General features: G+C 38.9%; 2 protein-coding genes across 5 annotated transcripts in view; one reads left to right on the top strand and one right to left on the bottom strand.

Moving 5' to 3' along the window:
* Window positions 1-17388, bottom strand: part of LOC105449901 (segmentation protein cap'n'collar) — a 99726-nt gene that overhangs the window by 17128 nt on the left and 65210 nt on the right. For all 4 annotated transcript variants that reach the window (XM_011689356.1, XM_011689357.1, XM_011689359.1 and 1 more), the window contains exons 6-7: window positions 10686-10920; window positions 10069-10293 (exon numbers count right to left, since the gene is read on the bottom strand). In XM_011689356.1, the coding sequence (XP_011687658.1) occupies window positions 10069-10293; window positions 10686-10920 (460 nt within the window). The remainder of the gene's footprint in view (window positions 1-10068; window positions 10294-10685; window positions 10921-17388) is intronic.
* Window positions 4331-8936, top strand: LOC105449900 (ATP-dependent RNA helicase vasa). Its single transcript, XM_011689355.1, has 4 exons — window positions 4331-4767; window positions 6205-6282; window positions 6367-8289; window positions 8470-8936. Exons 2-4 carry the CDS (start codon window positions 6214-6216, stop codon window positions 8542-8544), a joined length of 2067 nt encoding a protein of 688 aa, XP_011687657.1. The 5' UTR covers window positions 4331-4767; window positions 6205-6213; the 3' UTR covers window positions 8545-8936.

Below are 17388 nucleotides of genomic sequence, written 5' to 3'. Positions count from 1 at the left end.
TTATTGCATCCACAGTCGAAGCGGTCACGTGGTTTATACTGCGCACGATCCGGGTTGCGGAGACGCACGGAACGTTGGAGGCGTTTAGAATAGCGATAAATCACGGCAAATGAAAATCATACTTTGTGCATACGCCGTATTCGCCCGTCGTATTCCGCATTATCCGTCATGATCGTCACACGTTTTTCAAACGAACGCGAAACGTTCGCACCACCGCGCGATCCGAATTCCAAGTGGCTCGAGTATCCAATAAACGCGTGTTTGTCGGCGCGCAACGGTTTCAAACGAGCTGCGTGCTATGCACCGCTGATTGGAAATTCCACGATTCTCGCGTATCCGTATCGCTTGACCCCCGGGAGATCTCGGTTTTCGCAATGCGTGACCTTTTTTTTACGCGAAAACGCGTGCGGGAAATCGCCGGATGTAGCGTGTCTTCGAGAGCGCTTTACGTGCGAGCCGCGCTCGCTGCAAGATATAAGAGACGCTCGGGATCAGAATGTGTGTCTCCATTGTGTTTAGCCAGCATCGAGTAAAGCTTTTATCGCATACATCCTGTTTTCGTACGCGGTACAGAACAGTGCGTTGACAAACGATCGCGCGATAAAAAAAATCAGATCACAAAGAAAAAAAAATTAGAAATGAAAATATTTTGTAATTCTTTGTCCTCAATTTGTTGAAAATATACCGGGTGTGGAGTGTTATAGCCGGAACGCGCGAGACGGAGTCACGTGTCGCACCACTCTACCACATTCGAACGTTCCTATACCGCGAGGACGACGCGCGCGGCGGCGGCGACGACGACGACGACGATAATAATTATAATCGGACACCACGTTTCCCGGACGGCGATGTCGCGCGCGCGTCGCGAAACTTCGGGCGACGGCACGTTACTGGAAACTGGGCCCCTATCGCTCCGCACGGCCGACGATACGTTTCTCTTCTTCCTCTTTCCTTTACTTGCGTCGAGACACCTACACTTAGGTATCTCACGCGTGCGTTGGGCGGCTGTGCGTATCACCCGCACACACGCTTATGTATGCATCCTCGTCGCGAATGACGGCGTAACTCTGATAACACCGGAGTACGAGCGAGGAATATCGCAGTTCGTTCGTACCCGACGATGCAGCTCACGATTACCCACTTTTTTTCATTTCGCTATCCGCGTCGAAGGATGTTAGCGCTTTCATCGATATACGATTATCAAAAGCTCAAATGACGATTGCCAATAACATTGTTGATATTTGCGATCTATTGACGATAAATAAATCTGTAAAATTGACTTCGAGCAGGAAAGGTCAGGAGATGCGCAAACCGATTGAAGCGAATCACGTGTGAGATAATTATTAAATACAGAGGGTCGGTGTAATGACAAGTAGCGGTCGTTTAAGGATAACAGTTCACGGATTTCACTGACATGAGGGCATTGCTACAGGAAGGAAAAATGATGAAGCGCCTCTTACAAGTTTGACTGCCATTGTATGGAAATGCAAGAAATCGGTGTCACAGTAATTGCATCATTATTAACACATGCAACATTAAATTTAACATACGCCAGTGTGTTCAATATAAAGAAAATATTCTACTGTGTATTTATTATATACTTTAGGTATATATAACGATACCATCATTTAAATTCTCACCACAAAGTTTTCAGATATTAATTAAAATATGTGTCCACTCGTTTTTCGTAAAAGATACGAGTTAAAATCAACTGACAAGACAAAAACAAAAATTCGTTAAAATATATTAAGGAAATAATTTAATGAACAAAGAAAAAAAATTAAGCCTCTTATAATATATTAAATTAAAAAAAAACAAAAAAGAAAAAATAATTAAATAGTTGTAATAATTATAAATTATTCACACAATGAATTTTGTATAGACATGTCAATAATAAATTTAGCATATATTATGGAGATAACAAGTGAACTCTAAATTTGTATTACATATTTGAAATTTAGAAACGCGTTAAATGCGTAAATGCGAAATACAGACAGTTTTCCATATTGCCGATTTGATCTTTTATCGCGTTTATATTCGTGTCATGAACAAAGGTGCTTTGAGAATAACACGAAACTCGGCGCGATATGTATGTAGTGACTCAGCGTTTACAGATTAGTGTCAGTTACGTGTGTGCGATAGGGAACCTTTTATACCTCAGCGCGAAGTTAAAACAATCATGACAAAAATATTCGCGATGCCGTACGCACGTTAAAATAACACAGTCAATTATATAATACAGATATCGCCACATTAATACGTTTCCAAGTACGTAACGTATAATAGATTAATATTTTGCGTAAACATATAAACATAAGCATAAACGGATAAACTTAAAAAAAGAATTAGAAAGAAATTTATAAAATGGTTATTAATAATTAGTATAATAAATAATTATATGTAGAATAAAAAATAGCAATAACATTAATGTTATTGATGTATTATGTTGGAAAAATATTTTCAGAGAGATCAGATTCCTTTATGTTTTATTCTTTTGCCGTCTCTCCCTTCCACCCCTCCTTTCTTTTCTCTGTCTGTTTTTCTCTATACTGAGGAATTCAGAAAATCGTGTGTTCCCGCGCATTATGTAAACCATATGTATGAAGACTAAAGTAATATTATATCTCTCGACCATCGCGTCACAACACAATCTCTTAGCGATGAAAACACGTTCTGCTTTATGTTACTTTTTCTTCCTTTCTATTGTACAGTGCCACACAGTTTCGTGTATTTTACAATACTGAATGCTGAAATGACAACCAGATGCTATTACCTTTCACAATTTCACTTTCGAAAAAGTTGGGGTACATTTTTACAAGTCTACATACATCTAACTCGAAATTATTACAGACAAAACTTTGTAGGCGATATCGAAGACGAAAATTCAATATTCAGCTTTTGGAATTATTAATTTGAGAAAGTGAGCAAAAATTGAAATAAATCAATCTGTTATTTTCTAATCTTAATCCATCTTGTTACCACGGTTGTCATTTTCAAAGCAGTACTCTGCTGAACATCTGTTCTATTGATTACTGTTCTATCGATTTTTCAGTGCTTTCTAAAAAAAAAGATAAAAAATTTTGACCGTACTATTAACATTTCTATTTTAAGAGACTTCGTTGGGAAAATTCTTGGGAGTCTCCGGGCAAAAACTGGAGAGGTAACAACCCAAGTAACCTGCTTGTTACATGTCTCTATATAGATGATATAGTTTCTATATAGATACAGTGTTTAAAAACAGTCAAAAAGTTTATATAACGAATCGAATAAAAAAAAGTACTTAATTTTATTTTAAAAAGTAACCTCGACAAGTTAAACAAAAAACTATATTTATGGCGTTAAATACGAGCTTTATAATATCGCTGTTACAAATCAATAGCGTTTCGTACAATTAGCAAAGCAATAAATTTTAATATTTCTAATTTTATTTAATTATTTTGTTTGTTTTGGTAAACATATTATAAATGTTTCTAAATAGAATAAATTTTTCCCATTTGCATATAAGCAGGTGAGATAGTATCGATGCATAGCTATCTAAAGTAGCTCAATAACGAAAATAGTAAGTAAAAGATTAATTTTTAAAATGTCGATTCGATTATCCAATGATGTTTTAATTCTTCGTACGAAAAGTAAAATAATAAAATCTCGATGAATAAAATCTCAATCTCATGGAATTTAGAATCAACTCGAATATAAATAAATTTCATTGAATTAAATATGAAAAAATTCATTTATCGACTCCAATATTTATTTATTGTCTAATAGCAGTTTCAGTAGATCTCATATAAATTATTGAAATAACACTTTAAGCGTTTTTATTGAAAAATAGATTGTATCTAATCAAGAAACATACATATGCTATGACTTTATATCTGATGTCTTGGATTATTTCATCTCAGTAACAGATCGAAAGATTTTGCAATAAATAATCGAGGTTTCAATTATATAACGGAAACGTATTTTTGCTTTATGTACGTGCCTTAGGAACAGCGATATAATTTATAAAATATATGTGTATATACACATATATATATATATATATATATATATATATAGAATAGTATCCGTCTATAATCTACAGATAACAATTTTATTAAAAGATTGAAGACGATATTTATAAATTAATCCTACATGAATGTAATGATTGTTTTGAGTGTCCGATAATCTAGCTTTTTTAATTGCTTGAAGACTACCAAGTGTTTGTAGTTTTTTTTTTGTACGGAATTTTCTGAAGATCCTACGCAGATTAGGTTTCCTCTGGAAGATTTACGAATTTATGACTCGCTTGACAGATAACGGATTTTTACCGTATTTCGGATCTTGTTTTTCGAAGCTCGACTCAATGGCTCTCCTCTCTCGAATTTCGATCGTAAAGTCCCTGAAGTACGACGGTTCGCCGGTATTGACAAACAAAAGAACGGAATGGTCCAGAAAGGTCCGAGAAAAGATACGGGAGGGAAGGGACGTGCTGAGCGACGCGCATGCGCGCGCCAGGCATCGACGTAGCTGATTCGTCGAGAAGCGGCGTTAGCGGCGCACAGCAGCGAGCAGACGAGAACGAGCCGACCGAGCGGACTGGACAGATACGCATCTCGCGGTAGTCGCAGTTCACACTTCGCTCGAGTTCGTTACGTTGCGGATCGTCCGGTTGTCTCGGGTATAGAATTACGATTATCCCGACGCCGGTTTCGTCGATTACTCTGGTCTGGATATTTCGGTAGCCGAGATACGACACGAGGGAACCGAGTACGAATAAGTGGCCACAAGGTACGTGAGCTTAGAGCGGGAAAGCAGCGACGCATCTTATCGCGGCCATGTCGGCCCGGCAGCACTTTATTATCGATCGTCCGCCACGTGATGTAGACCCCCCCGTAATTATGCGCTAAACGCGAGATATCACTCGCCAACGGTGATACGTGTTGTCTTCCGCTAATCGAATCTGGTTTCCTGTGTAAAGTAGAATACGATATCCGAATACAAAGCACACACGTTTGCCCGCCGTAATATAATCGCAACGTGGCCTTTGCCTGAGAGAGGACTGGTATGGACTGGTATAAGCCCGCCTTTTTTCTGCTCGCGAAATTCAGTCTTCTAAATCACCTTGGCAATAAATGTTATTACGCTGTATCGATGCTTGAGAAAACACTGCTTGTTTTTTTTTTTTTTGCGTGAATCAGTTTCTGCTTAGAAATGTGCGGCAAAGAAACGAGAATGGAACGAGGAAAATTGCGATCAACTAGAAGCTCAGGAAATGAGAATACAATTCACACCAGTTTTTATTTTATATATCAAGTCTCAAATATGTACACATATGTTCTATATTAACAATACAAGGCATATGTGTTCTCAATTAAATTATATAAAAAAAACATCAGATCACTTTATATTCCCATGATTTGGGTTTTTAGATGTCCCGAAATTGTTTCCATGAAAAATCAACTTTTTTTTTGTATTGACTGTCTTCTTATTTTTGTATCGTAATGTTTACAATAGAATAATTGTTGAAAAAACGGGCGTCCATCGAAAGTCCTTCAAATAATTCTATGGCAACCGTGTTATTATGTGTATATTTGAGACTTGATATATAAAATAAGAATTGGTGTGATTTGTATTCTCATTTCCTGAGCTTAGCTTCTAGCTAATCACATTTTTCCTCGTTCTTGTTTGCTGTATATTTCCAAGCAAAAACTAATGTATACAAAAAACAAAAGCAGGGTTTCTCAAGCATCAATACAATGTAATATCATTTATTGCCAAGGTGATTTAGAAGACTAAATTGTATCTTTGGTTAAACGGTTATTTAGAAATTTTACGTAGGAAATTTCGTCATATGTAATTGTAAAGTTAATTTTTCTATTGGTTGGATACAATTTTAACAGAATCTTAAATACAAATTTGAATTATGAATATTATTCTGTGAAGAAAACTTTTTTAATTAGTTTAGCTCAACATATCAATTATCTTTTCAATTTATTTACTAGTTTATCAATCTTTATACATTTAAATAGTTTAAATCATTTAATTAAAAGTTTATTATTTGGTTTAATTACTTTTGTCATCTTGTAATCTTGGATATTAATTTGTTAATAGTATAATTTATATTATTGAACAAAAATTTTCAATTTAATTATATTAAATGTATATTTTTTTATTTTGGGTATTTACATGTTACATGTATATATAACTGCAAAATCTTAATTACAGATAAAAATTATGGAAGATCAGTGGGCAATTGACGATACGTTAGATTTTTCTCAACCAGCGCCAGTAAACATGTCTTCCGTAAGGATATGTCATTTACATAATTAATTTTAAAAAATATATAAAAATAAGTAATAATAAAATAATCGTTAATTGTTTTAATAGTTTGAAGAAGGGCGTGCCCCCTGCCGGGGTAAGGGACGTGGCGCAGTATTCAACAACAACGATGACACAAATATAGGAGGATTTGATAGTACCTACGATGAAAATACTAGACATAACGGCGATAATAAATTTGGAGGAAGACAAACCAATGATAGGCGTTATGGAAACAGAGGTGACAATGATCGTAGGTGGCAGGGCAATAGGGATAGAAATAATGATAGCCAAAATAGAGATGATAATGATGGCGAAACTGAGGATAATGGTTACGATGGAGGTTATCAAAGCGATAGAAGGCCCAGAAGAGACAGAGATGATAACAGAGGTGAAAGAGGTGAAAGAGGTGGTAGAGGAGGCAGAGGTGGAAGAGGCGGACGAGGCGGAAGAGATGGCGGTTACGACAGAAACAGGAGTGATGATGATAATAGAGGTGGAAGACGCGGTGGTTACGGTAGAAACAATAGCGATGATAACGATGGTTACAACGATTCTGAAGACAAGGGACGCAGAAGAAACGATGACTCTAAGGAAGGCGATGAGCCGAAGAAAAGAGAGATTTATATCCCGCCGGAACAACCTGACGATGAAGGTTCCTTATTCGGGAACGATGTGTCAATGGGGATAAACTTCGATAAGTACGATGATATTGAAGTAAAAGTGACCGGTGAGAATGCACCGCGTCCGATACAGTCCTTTGATAAATCCGGCCTGAGAAGTATCCTGTTGGACAATATCAGGAAGTCGGGCTACACGAAACCTACTCCCGTCCAGAAGTACGCCATTCCGATTATAATGAGCGGCCGTGACTTAATGGCTTGCGCGCAAACGGGTTCGGGTAAAACTGCGGCGTTCGTGGTACCTATTCTTAATACTCTGTTGGAAAATCCACGAGATTTGGTTAAAACGTCCACTTACTGCGAACCACAGGTGATCATTGTATCGCCTACACGCGAGCTTACCTCGCAGATCCATCAGCAAGTCAAGAAATTCTCTTTGAGCTCTATCATACGGGCCGAGCTTGCCTACGGAGGAACATCGGTAATGCATCAATCGAATAAGGTGCTCAACGGTTGCCATATTCTAGTCGCAACTCCAGGTAGACTGTTAGATTTTATGGGACGAGGCAAGATTAGACTTTCCTCCTTGCGCTTTCTTGTACTGGATGAAGCCGATAGAATGCTCGATATGGGTTTCCTGCCAGATATTGAAAAGATTATAGATCATGAAACGATGGTAGCTGCAGAGGAGAGGCAGACGCTCATGTTCTCCGCTACATTCCCAAATGAAATACAAGAACTTGCAAGTCGATTTTTGCAAAATTATTTGTTCCTCGCAGTTGGAATCGTCGGCGGTGCTTGCGCTGACGTAGAACAGAACTTTTATCAAGCGTCTGGTCAGTCCGACAAGCGAAAGTTGTTGAAAGAGTTGGTAGAGAAACAAAATCAACTAGGAAATTTAGAAGGTACTTTAGTATTTGTCGAGCAGAAGAGACACACGGACTTCATCGCGGCCTTCTTGTCGGAAAGCAATTTTCCAACGACCAGTATACATGGCGACAGATTGCAGAGGGAACGAGAAGAAGCTCTATATGACTTCAAACGAGGAAAAATGTTAATTCTAGTGGCAACGGCGGTTGCCGCGCGAGGCTTGGATATTAAAAATGTCTCGCACGTAATTAACTTCGATATGCCAAAGACTATTGATGAATATGTTCATAGAATCGGACGAACTGGTCGGGTTGGAAATCGCGGCAAAGCGACTTCATTTTTTGATTCAAGTTCTGATATAGCTCTCACTGAGGACTTGGTCAAGATCTTGAAACAAGCTAGTCAACCGGTACCTGACTGGTTAGAATCTGGTGGCGGTGGCGGAAGAAGCTTTGTACCAGGAAAGGGGAGAAGATTCGGCGGGGAAGATATTAGAGGCGTAAGTATAACATGATAATTACATTTTTGATCGAATATTAAAATTCATTTCTGTTAAAATCGTATTATGTTGTCGATGAACAGTGAGAATTCTACGTTATGAATCGAGATGAATTCTTTGAGCAAATCAGAGCTTTTATAACAGGTATATAATATTTATAAATTGTGTTTTTCTGTGCAGAACAACAATGCGTATGGTGATGAGGCATCTGATTATGCACCTCCTGTGTCAGCAGAACCAGAAGAAGTGTGGTAGATCAGAGTGGTAGATCTTCATATTTTATATAATGTATGAAGTACTACTTTGTTTTTGTTAAAAAATTCCAAAGTTCTATAGGCTTTAATTAGGAAGAAGTGTATGAGCGGTATGACAATAATTGTTTTTTTGTTTCTTTTTAATTTTTTATTATGATGTGCATTAGTTACCAAGTTCCTAATAGTGAGAAAAAAATGCTATATGCATTTGGATTTATATTACTACCTCAAACTTTTGAGTATAGAGTTAAGTTATTTTCAATGATTAAGTTAAATTACATGATTTTATAGATTACATACACGCACATACATACATGCTTACACATACACTTGTATTGTTTGTTTAAACCATATATTGAACAAAAATTATAATTTTTGATAGTGATGTAATAATTATGGTATATCTTCTTTTTATAATAATTATGGTATATTTTCTTTTTTTTTTCTTTTTTTTTTTAAAGATAAGTTCGTCTTAACATGATATGACACTACAAACATACCATTGATTAATTCTTTACTAGTGATATTAAATTCAAGACATGGACGATCGCGTAGAATATAACTTCATATAAAAAATGTAATTTATAATGAATAACTATTGATTTTTTTTCGTTATCACATACACTTCACTTTAATATTAATTTTTTATCTAAAAAATTTTAAAAAATTTGCTAAAAATTCTGTGAAAAAATGCATTTTTATTAAAACAAACATGCCAAAAACTAGTAACATGAAATTATTCTAAATATGAAGTATATATTCTACACCCCGTACGATCATCGAAAGGTTAAAGAATGATTTATATTTCGTAATTATAGTTTGTTACGAAAATTGTATTTAGTTCCTTGATGCGTTATATTTTTGCGTTATGTTATAATAAGTATAATGTATAATAAAGTTTTATACTTTTATAATGAAATTTTTTTTGGTTGTAATACTTTTTTAGATGAATTCTAATAATAAATTGCTTTAATAGATTCTGGATATATTGATAGAGAAATTAGTACATTCTTATTATTAATAATTATAATTTAATAAAATGAAAAGAATAAAGAAAATAAAGTAATAGGTTCTATCGAAAGTTGCATTAGGAAAATACTATAATTTAGTTTCCATTTTTGAATAGCAATTTAATTCATTAATTTTTACTTACGTACACAAGTCACAAACCAATTTACCAATTATATTTTATATCCAACCAATAAAAATATATTTTGACATACATAGAAGATGTTTTAAGAGGCTTTTTATCTTTAAAAATAGTCAATTTTTCAATTTTCTGTTTTCTATACAGTTTCTTGTAATTAAAATTCATTAATGTTCCCAAAAAATTTTATAAAAATTCTCAAAGAAATTAATATATTTTCTATATTATATTACATTTTTTTAAATATCTATATTTCTGTATATTTAAATTTCGTTAATTAGTTATGAATACATTAATAAAGCGGTAAGATTTTGGTATTGGAAGAATGTACGCTCTGATGTAACAATGATAAAAGTATATAGCGATGATAATACTTACCGTCGTTCATGGCCATGTCCATTAGGTGCAAATCCTCATCATTGAGTAGAGACGAAAGAAATCCGTCGGTGGTCTGGTTGATGGAATCTGTCGTCGGGGTATGATAATACATCATATCGGTAGGTTCAGACTTGTAACTCGCGCCGCTCTCTGCACCCATTGGCTCACTACTGTTTGTCAAATTCATCGATGTTGCCACAGCTGAACCCAAATTCGACGACCCACCTGTAACAGTGAGCAGCTTAGTTCAGACAATGAAATCTCTTAGATGATACTTTTAAATTACTGCATTCCTCCATCTTCTTTTTCGTAAAAATTGATGACATCGGCTGGAGTTTTGTACGAGTACGTGAATGAGAGAGACATAGATTGTGAATTATGCTTTGGAAATTGTACAACTTACGTATTAGACTTGCCACAAGTACAGAAAATATTTTGACTAGAGATTAGATTTCGTACACCTCTGATGTATGCATCGCATGTTAGCTTCACTTATCTCAACGATATAAATTCACGTTGCGAAATTTCGTTGTGTCACAGAGAAAGAGATAATAATATATGACTTAATATAAAATATAGGAACAAAGAACTTCCGTACAACTTTGGGCAACACTCACCCACATTGTGGTAAGGTCCTGTTGAATTGAGGTCCCCGACCGGAGGCGCTAAGGTAGGATTATGGAGCAATACGTTACGTTGCGCCTCGTAATGACTGTGACTTATACCGTGTCCTGGATATCCAGGATGCGCTGGATGTGCGAAGTGATCCGGTGCTCCCGGAAGGGATAAAAGAGATGCGAGATCTTGCCACCGCTGTTCCATACTCATCGCTCGCATGAATGGCATGCGACCCTGAAACGAATAAATTTCATTTTTCTAATTACAGTATTCATATAAAAAAAAATGACTTTAATGCGTATCACAATGAATAGTAACTGATTATTTGGACATTTAAAATCTGTCAAAGAATATATACATCTCATGCTATACTGCAAAGATAAAATTTTATAACCGAAATGAGACATCCGTTATTTTTAATATTCGAGGATTATTAAAATTTAAAAATTTTAAACTTAATAACTTCAAAAATTTTTAACTATGTAGATATAATTAATATCGCTATCTTTCTCTCTCTCTCTTTCTCTCTCTTTCGTTGAACTCTCGACAAGTTTTGTTCGCGTTTGAAACCAAATCCACGAAATTCTACGCGGTCGTCGACCCTCATAGCAATTATCTTATCTGGTACATCCTATTATCATAGAATCGAGCATCCATCGATCGAATGTCACGCAAGAGGAATCCCGTAGCCTGTCGTGCCTGTCAGATGTCAACCAGGTAGACACCTGGATTCCAAGGAGACACGAACCCCCGCTGATCGCGTAGGTGTTGGCTGCACGTAAGATCGGTAAAGGATATTAATAACAGCGGGTACTACGTGTCAAAAGTATCCTTTTCCCCTTGTAAGGGTATGCGTCAATCGTGATCGCATGTCAATCAATGCGGAAATTATGACGGGCGAAATTTATGATTAAAAAACGCAGCACGTTTATAGGTAGCCACCAAAAAGAGTATAAGTTATGAGGTTTAATTCGTTGGAACGATACGATAAATACTTTTGCATGGAAAGTGCAGTTGTACTATTTTTTTTTTTTTTTTTGTACCATCAATATCCTTCCGCCGGGGTAAAGTCATATTCATAAGCACGTGAAATAAAATGTACAGATTAACACATTAAATCGTACGTTACACAGGTAAATAATGAACGTCTTGTTAGCATATTTCTTATATGTCTACTTGATAAGGAGCGCGGCGTAATAACAGGAAACACGGAATTATCTCCGATTCCTCTCTCGAGGCGCGCGTTTTACGCTTTCGAGGAAAAACATCTGCGAATTTCATACGGTACGAGAGTATAAAAATCTCTCTCTTTCTCTCCCGGGCGACATGCGCGCGAAGAGAATCACGATTTGTCCGCTAATTGTGAGAGAACAGTCGTTTCGCGTGTATGTACTTTCACGAAATTTCTTCCCGTCCCGCTCGCGGCTCGGCGAGTCGCGGAGGGAGGGCAAGGGGAGATGGGAGAGACGCGCGAGGCTGCACGGCTGCATCGCGCGCGGCGTAAGCGCGGTAGTGCCAGCGCCGGGCGGCGGGCCGGGGGTACGTACCCACACCGGCGCCTTAATGCACATAGGTATTGTCGCTAATGCGCCTGGGCGCAAGAAGAAGATGAATAGGGAAGCGCTGCCGTGGCTGGCTGTGCGCGCCGGGCCTGCTGGATTGTTGTTCGCGGGTGCATCAATCAGTCGCCGGTGCAATCTGTCGAGCGCGACGCCTTTAAGGCGATTCTCGCTTGTCAGCGCATCTGCCGGCTGTGTAGGCCGCGGCGCGGCGAAATGTAGGACGGGGACTTTTGTTCCACGGCGCGATTTGTCGTGCAGCGCGACGCACCGCACGTTTCTAATGGCCGGACTTTACGGCTCATCCTGGTTCGACGTAACGGCCGTGATTGAGTTATAGGAAAAAAGCGTGCGCCGCGTTTAAGCCTCTCCTCCTTCTCTTTCTCTTTCCTGTCGTGGAGAGACGACGGCGATTACCGTCCGCGACGCGGCGAAGTGCGACAGCTTTCCGCCGCGCCGGAACGCGACTTCCAGTTTTCAATCATCGTCGGGAATACTCGAGATTCGTTATAGCTCGTGGCGGATTAATCCGTGACGGAGATCGTTAACGGACGTCGTCCGCGCTGCGACCGAGGAACCGGAGTTCTCGGACGGGTGGATTAATTTTGAGTGCGTATATATAGAGAGACGCGATTGCGGACTTTTAATTGGCGATTTTATTTAATCCTTTATCCACAATGTTGAATATATTTATTCCAATAACGCTCAACTTTTGCACGCGGTAAACTACGGAGGAAGTTTATACAAGGAAACGCGGGGCCCGCGAAGCGTGGTACGAAGATCGACGGCTGTTAATCCCGCGCGATTAGATGCACGAAGCGTGATTTATCGGACAGCCGTCGGGGGCTGCCCGACATAGCGTTCATTCTGACGAATCCACGTCTCAAATTGGTTTGGTATCCATACGAGTGCGGTAAACGAACGTTACGTTACGCATTCCTCGTCAGCTACTGGCGCTTATGATTTATGTACCACACACAGGACGTACGGTGCACGTACACGGCGCGTATCTCACGTCTGTGTGCGCGATCTCGCTTCGCGAGCACGGCATAGCCGTCGCGGAACGTATATGAATCTGCGAGAGACTGCGAGGAAAGATATCTACGGCGGCAGATGTTTGAAACGCGCTGTCGAGGACTCGCTAGATTTCTTCCGAGATCTCTCCCTCTCTCGCTCTTTCTCTCTGTTTCCTTCTGTCTACCCCCCTTTACCCCTGCAGCTATGTGCTCTTTTTCTTCTGATATTCATTAATATCGCGCGCAATCCCCCCCGATGCCTTATCAAATCCATCACAAGAGTTCCCGCAGAAACAGATCTGAGATTTGTATGAAATTGATTTTACTCTGGTTCGTTAGAAAGCGCATTCACCGCCGGTATTTGCATTTGTATTGTCATTCAACACGCGCTACTTTAATCGGATATGTTTCCAATGGAAACAATCTCGAAATGAGTTCTATTAATATAGTAATGAGCGTAACAGTTTTAGTCAATTATCAATAACTACTAATAAAACACAAGCACGCGGAACGCGTTCGAATTAACAGACTTCGTCGTTATACGTCTTTTTTTTTCCGCACTGAACCTGCCTCATAGAAATATCATGTTGAATGCTCGTCTGTCTATTTCTCTCGTTATGTCTCCTCTCTTTAAAGCGCCATAAAACGCGATCGGTCTCTCCTTTCAGGATTGTCGTCTGCAATTTTGTTTTTATTCCGCCTATAACCGTCCGCGGCGAGCTGCAGCGAAACTATTTCGATCTATTTGACAGTGATCAACTGACCGCTTGACACCTGCCATCGCCGTCGTTTAACCCGCCGTCTCTCCACGGTCCTCGATCAGTTACCTCGAGTTACCTACTTTTCACCTCAACACGTCGCGTGTGTTTTCGTACGTGACTGCTGGCAAAGCTCGTTTCTGTCACGGAGGTTGTGAATGAAAATATTGATGGATACGGATTCAGCCCCTCACCCTTTATGCACGTCGCGGTATGTGGAAAAAAATATATTTGTGTCTACCTTCCCCCGATTCGCTCTCCGAGAGAGAGCTAGAAATTATTCCCAGGCCTCCGACCGCGATCATACCGCGCGCATACCTGTAACGACAGGTCCGTTCGATCGTATCTCGTTCAAGGTTGCGTGGTTTAATCGGCAGGAGAGTATCCTTAATTAGCGAAAATTGCGTCGGAGCGCCGCGTTCGACATTCACATGGCGCCGATATCCTGCCACGTCGTCTGTCGTCTTTGTTGCATCCACGCGTGGCCTCAATGACCATACGAAGACAGAAATTCGTTTCACACATCCTAGATAGCTCCGGCCGCGGAGGCGCATTATGCATTTCACAGCGCATAAGTCCAGCAGCTGCTTGGAATCCTGGCGAACGGAACGGACTGTGACGCCCCGTCGCGTTTCTTGGTTCTTGGTGAAAATTGCCTGGTCGGGGTGCGCGTACGTAGGAATTTATGGGCGACAGAAGTGCGCTAAAAACTCAACTTTCTCGCGGGAGACTTTTGATATTACGCGAAATTGACGTGCATCAGGGATTTTATGAACATTGCATGCGTTCGTGGCAATTTCGTGCACGAACGAAGAATATTTACAGTTAATCGATTACATCGACTTAAACAATTACAATTATCTTGAGACCATCTGTATCATACTTGTTCATACATGTGTCTAATAGAACCGTTAATAATAAGATAAACTCGTTAACGTTGTCATTTTTATCTGAAGGGAAATATAGAAAGATTATCATTAAATTTGTATCATCAAACGTAATATTCTTAACATTTTGATGAAACCGGCTTTAAGAATTAAACTGATCTTAATATGGGAAAACAAATTTGACACAAATATTTCTGCACATGACGGGCGAACAGTTTCCGGAGGGCGGTAGAAGTACTGCCGACCGTATCGCGATTTCGATAAATACCGGATGTTACGTCCGTTTTTGAGACACACCAACCGGGCGGCCGGAAACGGCGATCTCGTAATGCGTCATCGGCAGAGCGCAAGTAATTAAAGATACGCGAGAAAAAACGTGCGCATTACCCGTGGTCGCAGGTATGCTCTTAACGACTAATGGGCGAAGATATTAATTATGATTCATTCGGATTCATAGTCATCAGATTAATGCATGCCGACGTGGGTTACCGCGGCCGGCGGGTTTGCGCGCCAAGTTCTTCGTCTATCGCCACAAGTGCATCCTAATGTCCGACCAGTGCGTCTACGGCTCTCTTTCTCTCTCTCTCTCTCTCTCTCTCTCTCTCTCTCTCTCTCTCTCTCTCTCACCCGCCTTTCTCATTTCCATAGCATACGTTTTCGTTTCTCTTATTAATTTCGTCCTTACGGCCTCTCCGGGGCTCGCAATCCGCCACTCGTCTCCGTCTCCGTTTCCACCGCGCGGATTGCCCTCTCTCACGATCCTCTTTCTCTACCCCTTTATCTCCCGCGCTCGCCTCTTTTTTCCCTGCCACGATCCCTCCGTCCACCGACTTTCTTTCCTCTCGATTCGTAACTCGGTGTTATACGTAAATATTGTTCGGCAGTCCAAGGATACCTGGAGGGCTCTCCTCCGGCGCTCGAGGCTCTAAGCAAATATTCAAGTGCCACGGCAAATAGCACGCTACCGGCGCGGCCGCTCACGGCCTAGCAAATCCTTGTGCAAAGATATACGGCGGAGAAGTCCCCGTCAATCACGGCCAAAGGTCATCTGGTAGTTCTCTGCTTCTCCGATTACGAGACTGGGGCTCGCGGCTCGATATCGAGTTATCCAATACTGCGACGAACGGCAATAATGATTTATTTGACGATACCAGTTGATTGGCTGTTATGCTCCACATCATTATTTTGCGATCAATCTATTGCGGCACACGTTTTTTTTTAACATTAAAGAATGCAGATTACCCAAATATACCACGTTCGTGAACGTGTGAGATAATAAGTACTACGATTTTATATATATATATATATATATATATATATATAATCGTAGTACTTATTATCTCAGAGAAGACTATGCATATATATCTATGTATATATACATATATATATATATATATAATATATATATATATATAAAATCGTAGTACTTATTATCTCAGAGAAGACTATGCATATATATCTATGTATATATACACATATATATGTATATATATATATATATGCATGTATATATATATACATATATATACATAGATATATATGCATAGTCTTCGTAGAAAACTTTTTTACATCGCTATAATTATCAAGAAAAGGAGAAAAAACGAAATTAACATTTAATCAATTTCTTTTTATCATCTCGGATGATATATTGCCAGACGCACAATTTGTTCCGACAAATTTAATATGGTTGCATTTCATTAAAAAGATACATGCATGGTTTCTTAATTGATTAATACCACCGCATTATATACATTAATAGTAGTATAGATATATTTTTCCAATTATGACCAAAGAAGTAATAGACTTTTTTTTTACATTAAAATATTTATGAAGATCGAGTGCAACAGAAACAAGCCACGGAATGAGATGGTCTATCATACTCTTCCACAAAAATAAACGTCTACCGCTTCCAACTTCAAAGACTTTTTGTCACAAGGATATTTTAATTATTTCAGGCTAGTTACTTCCTATACTCTCCGTGTTTGTCGGACCCTGCGGGTGCATGGTTGCAGTGTGGTAATTATTATCGCGTCTTGACATATTCGAATTCATTCTCTCATTATTTACATGGAACTTCTAAGACATTCTACGTTCTCGTTTCGCCCGCAGGCGAACATCTACCTACTTTATATCTTTGTGTGCTTAATTACTAATTACTCTTTTGTAATTAATTCCTCTACTGTACCGAGCAACTTAAGTACGTTTTCTGTCATAGTTTTCTCGCAATAGTGGAAGAACAAATTTCACGTAATAAATAATACATGATAATTAAATAAAGTTTAGTCTATTGCATGTGCGTGTGGATATGTAGCGCGGGATCAGAGTACTCTATTCGTTAATCTTGTGCTAGGATGATGTCCGGATAATAAGTATTTCAATTTTGAGGAGCATCGAGACTAAATTCACTTTATTCGAATGTACATGTATAGAATCAGCACGTCTGATCGCGTCGGAGTGTTTCAACAGATCGGAAGAGCACACG

Source organism: Wasmannia auropunctata, unplaced genomic scaffold (assembly GCF_000956235.1).
Source record: "Wasmannia auropunctata unplaced genomic scaffold, wasmannia.A_1.0 LD336071.1, whole genome shotgun sequence".
Classification (NCBI taxonomy): domain Eukaryota; kingdom Metazoa; phylum Arthropoda; class Insecta; order Hymenoptera; family Formicidae; genus Wasmannia; species Wasmannia auropunctata.
The sequence above is the reverse complement of the archived record's forward strand: the minus strand, read 5'-3'. Positions and strand labels throughout refer to the sequence as shown.

Excerpts from the sequence above, each read along its gene's own strand:
- LOC105449900 (XM_011689355.1), top strand. The coding sequence starts at position 6,214 with ATGGAAGATCAGTGGGCAATTGACGATACGTTAGATTTTTCTCAACCA. Across the intron at positions 6,283-6,366 it reads CGCCAGTAAACATGTCTTCC|TTTGAAGAAGGGCGTGCCCC; the intron begins GTAAGGATATGT and ends TTGTTTTAATAG. Across the intron at positions 8,290-8,469 it reads GCGGGGAAGATATTAGAGGC|AACAACAATGCGTATGGTGA; the intron begins GTAAGTATAACA and ends TTTTCTGTGCAG.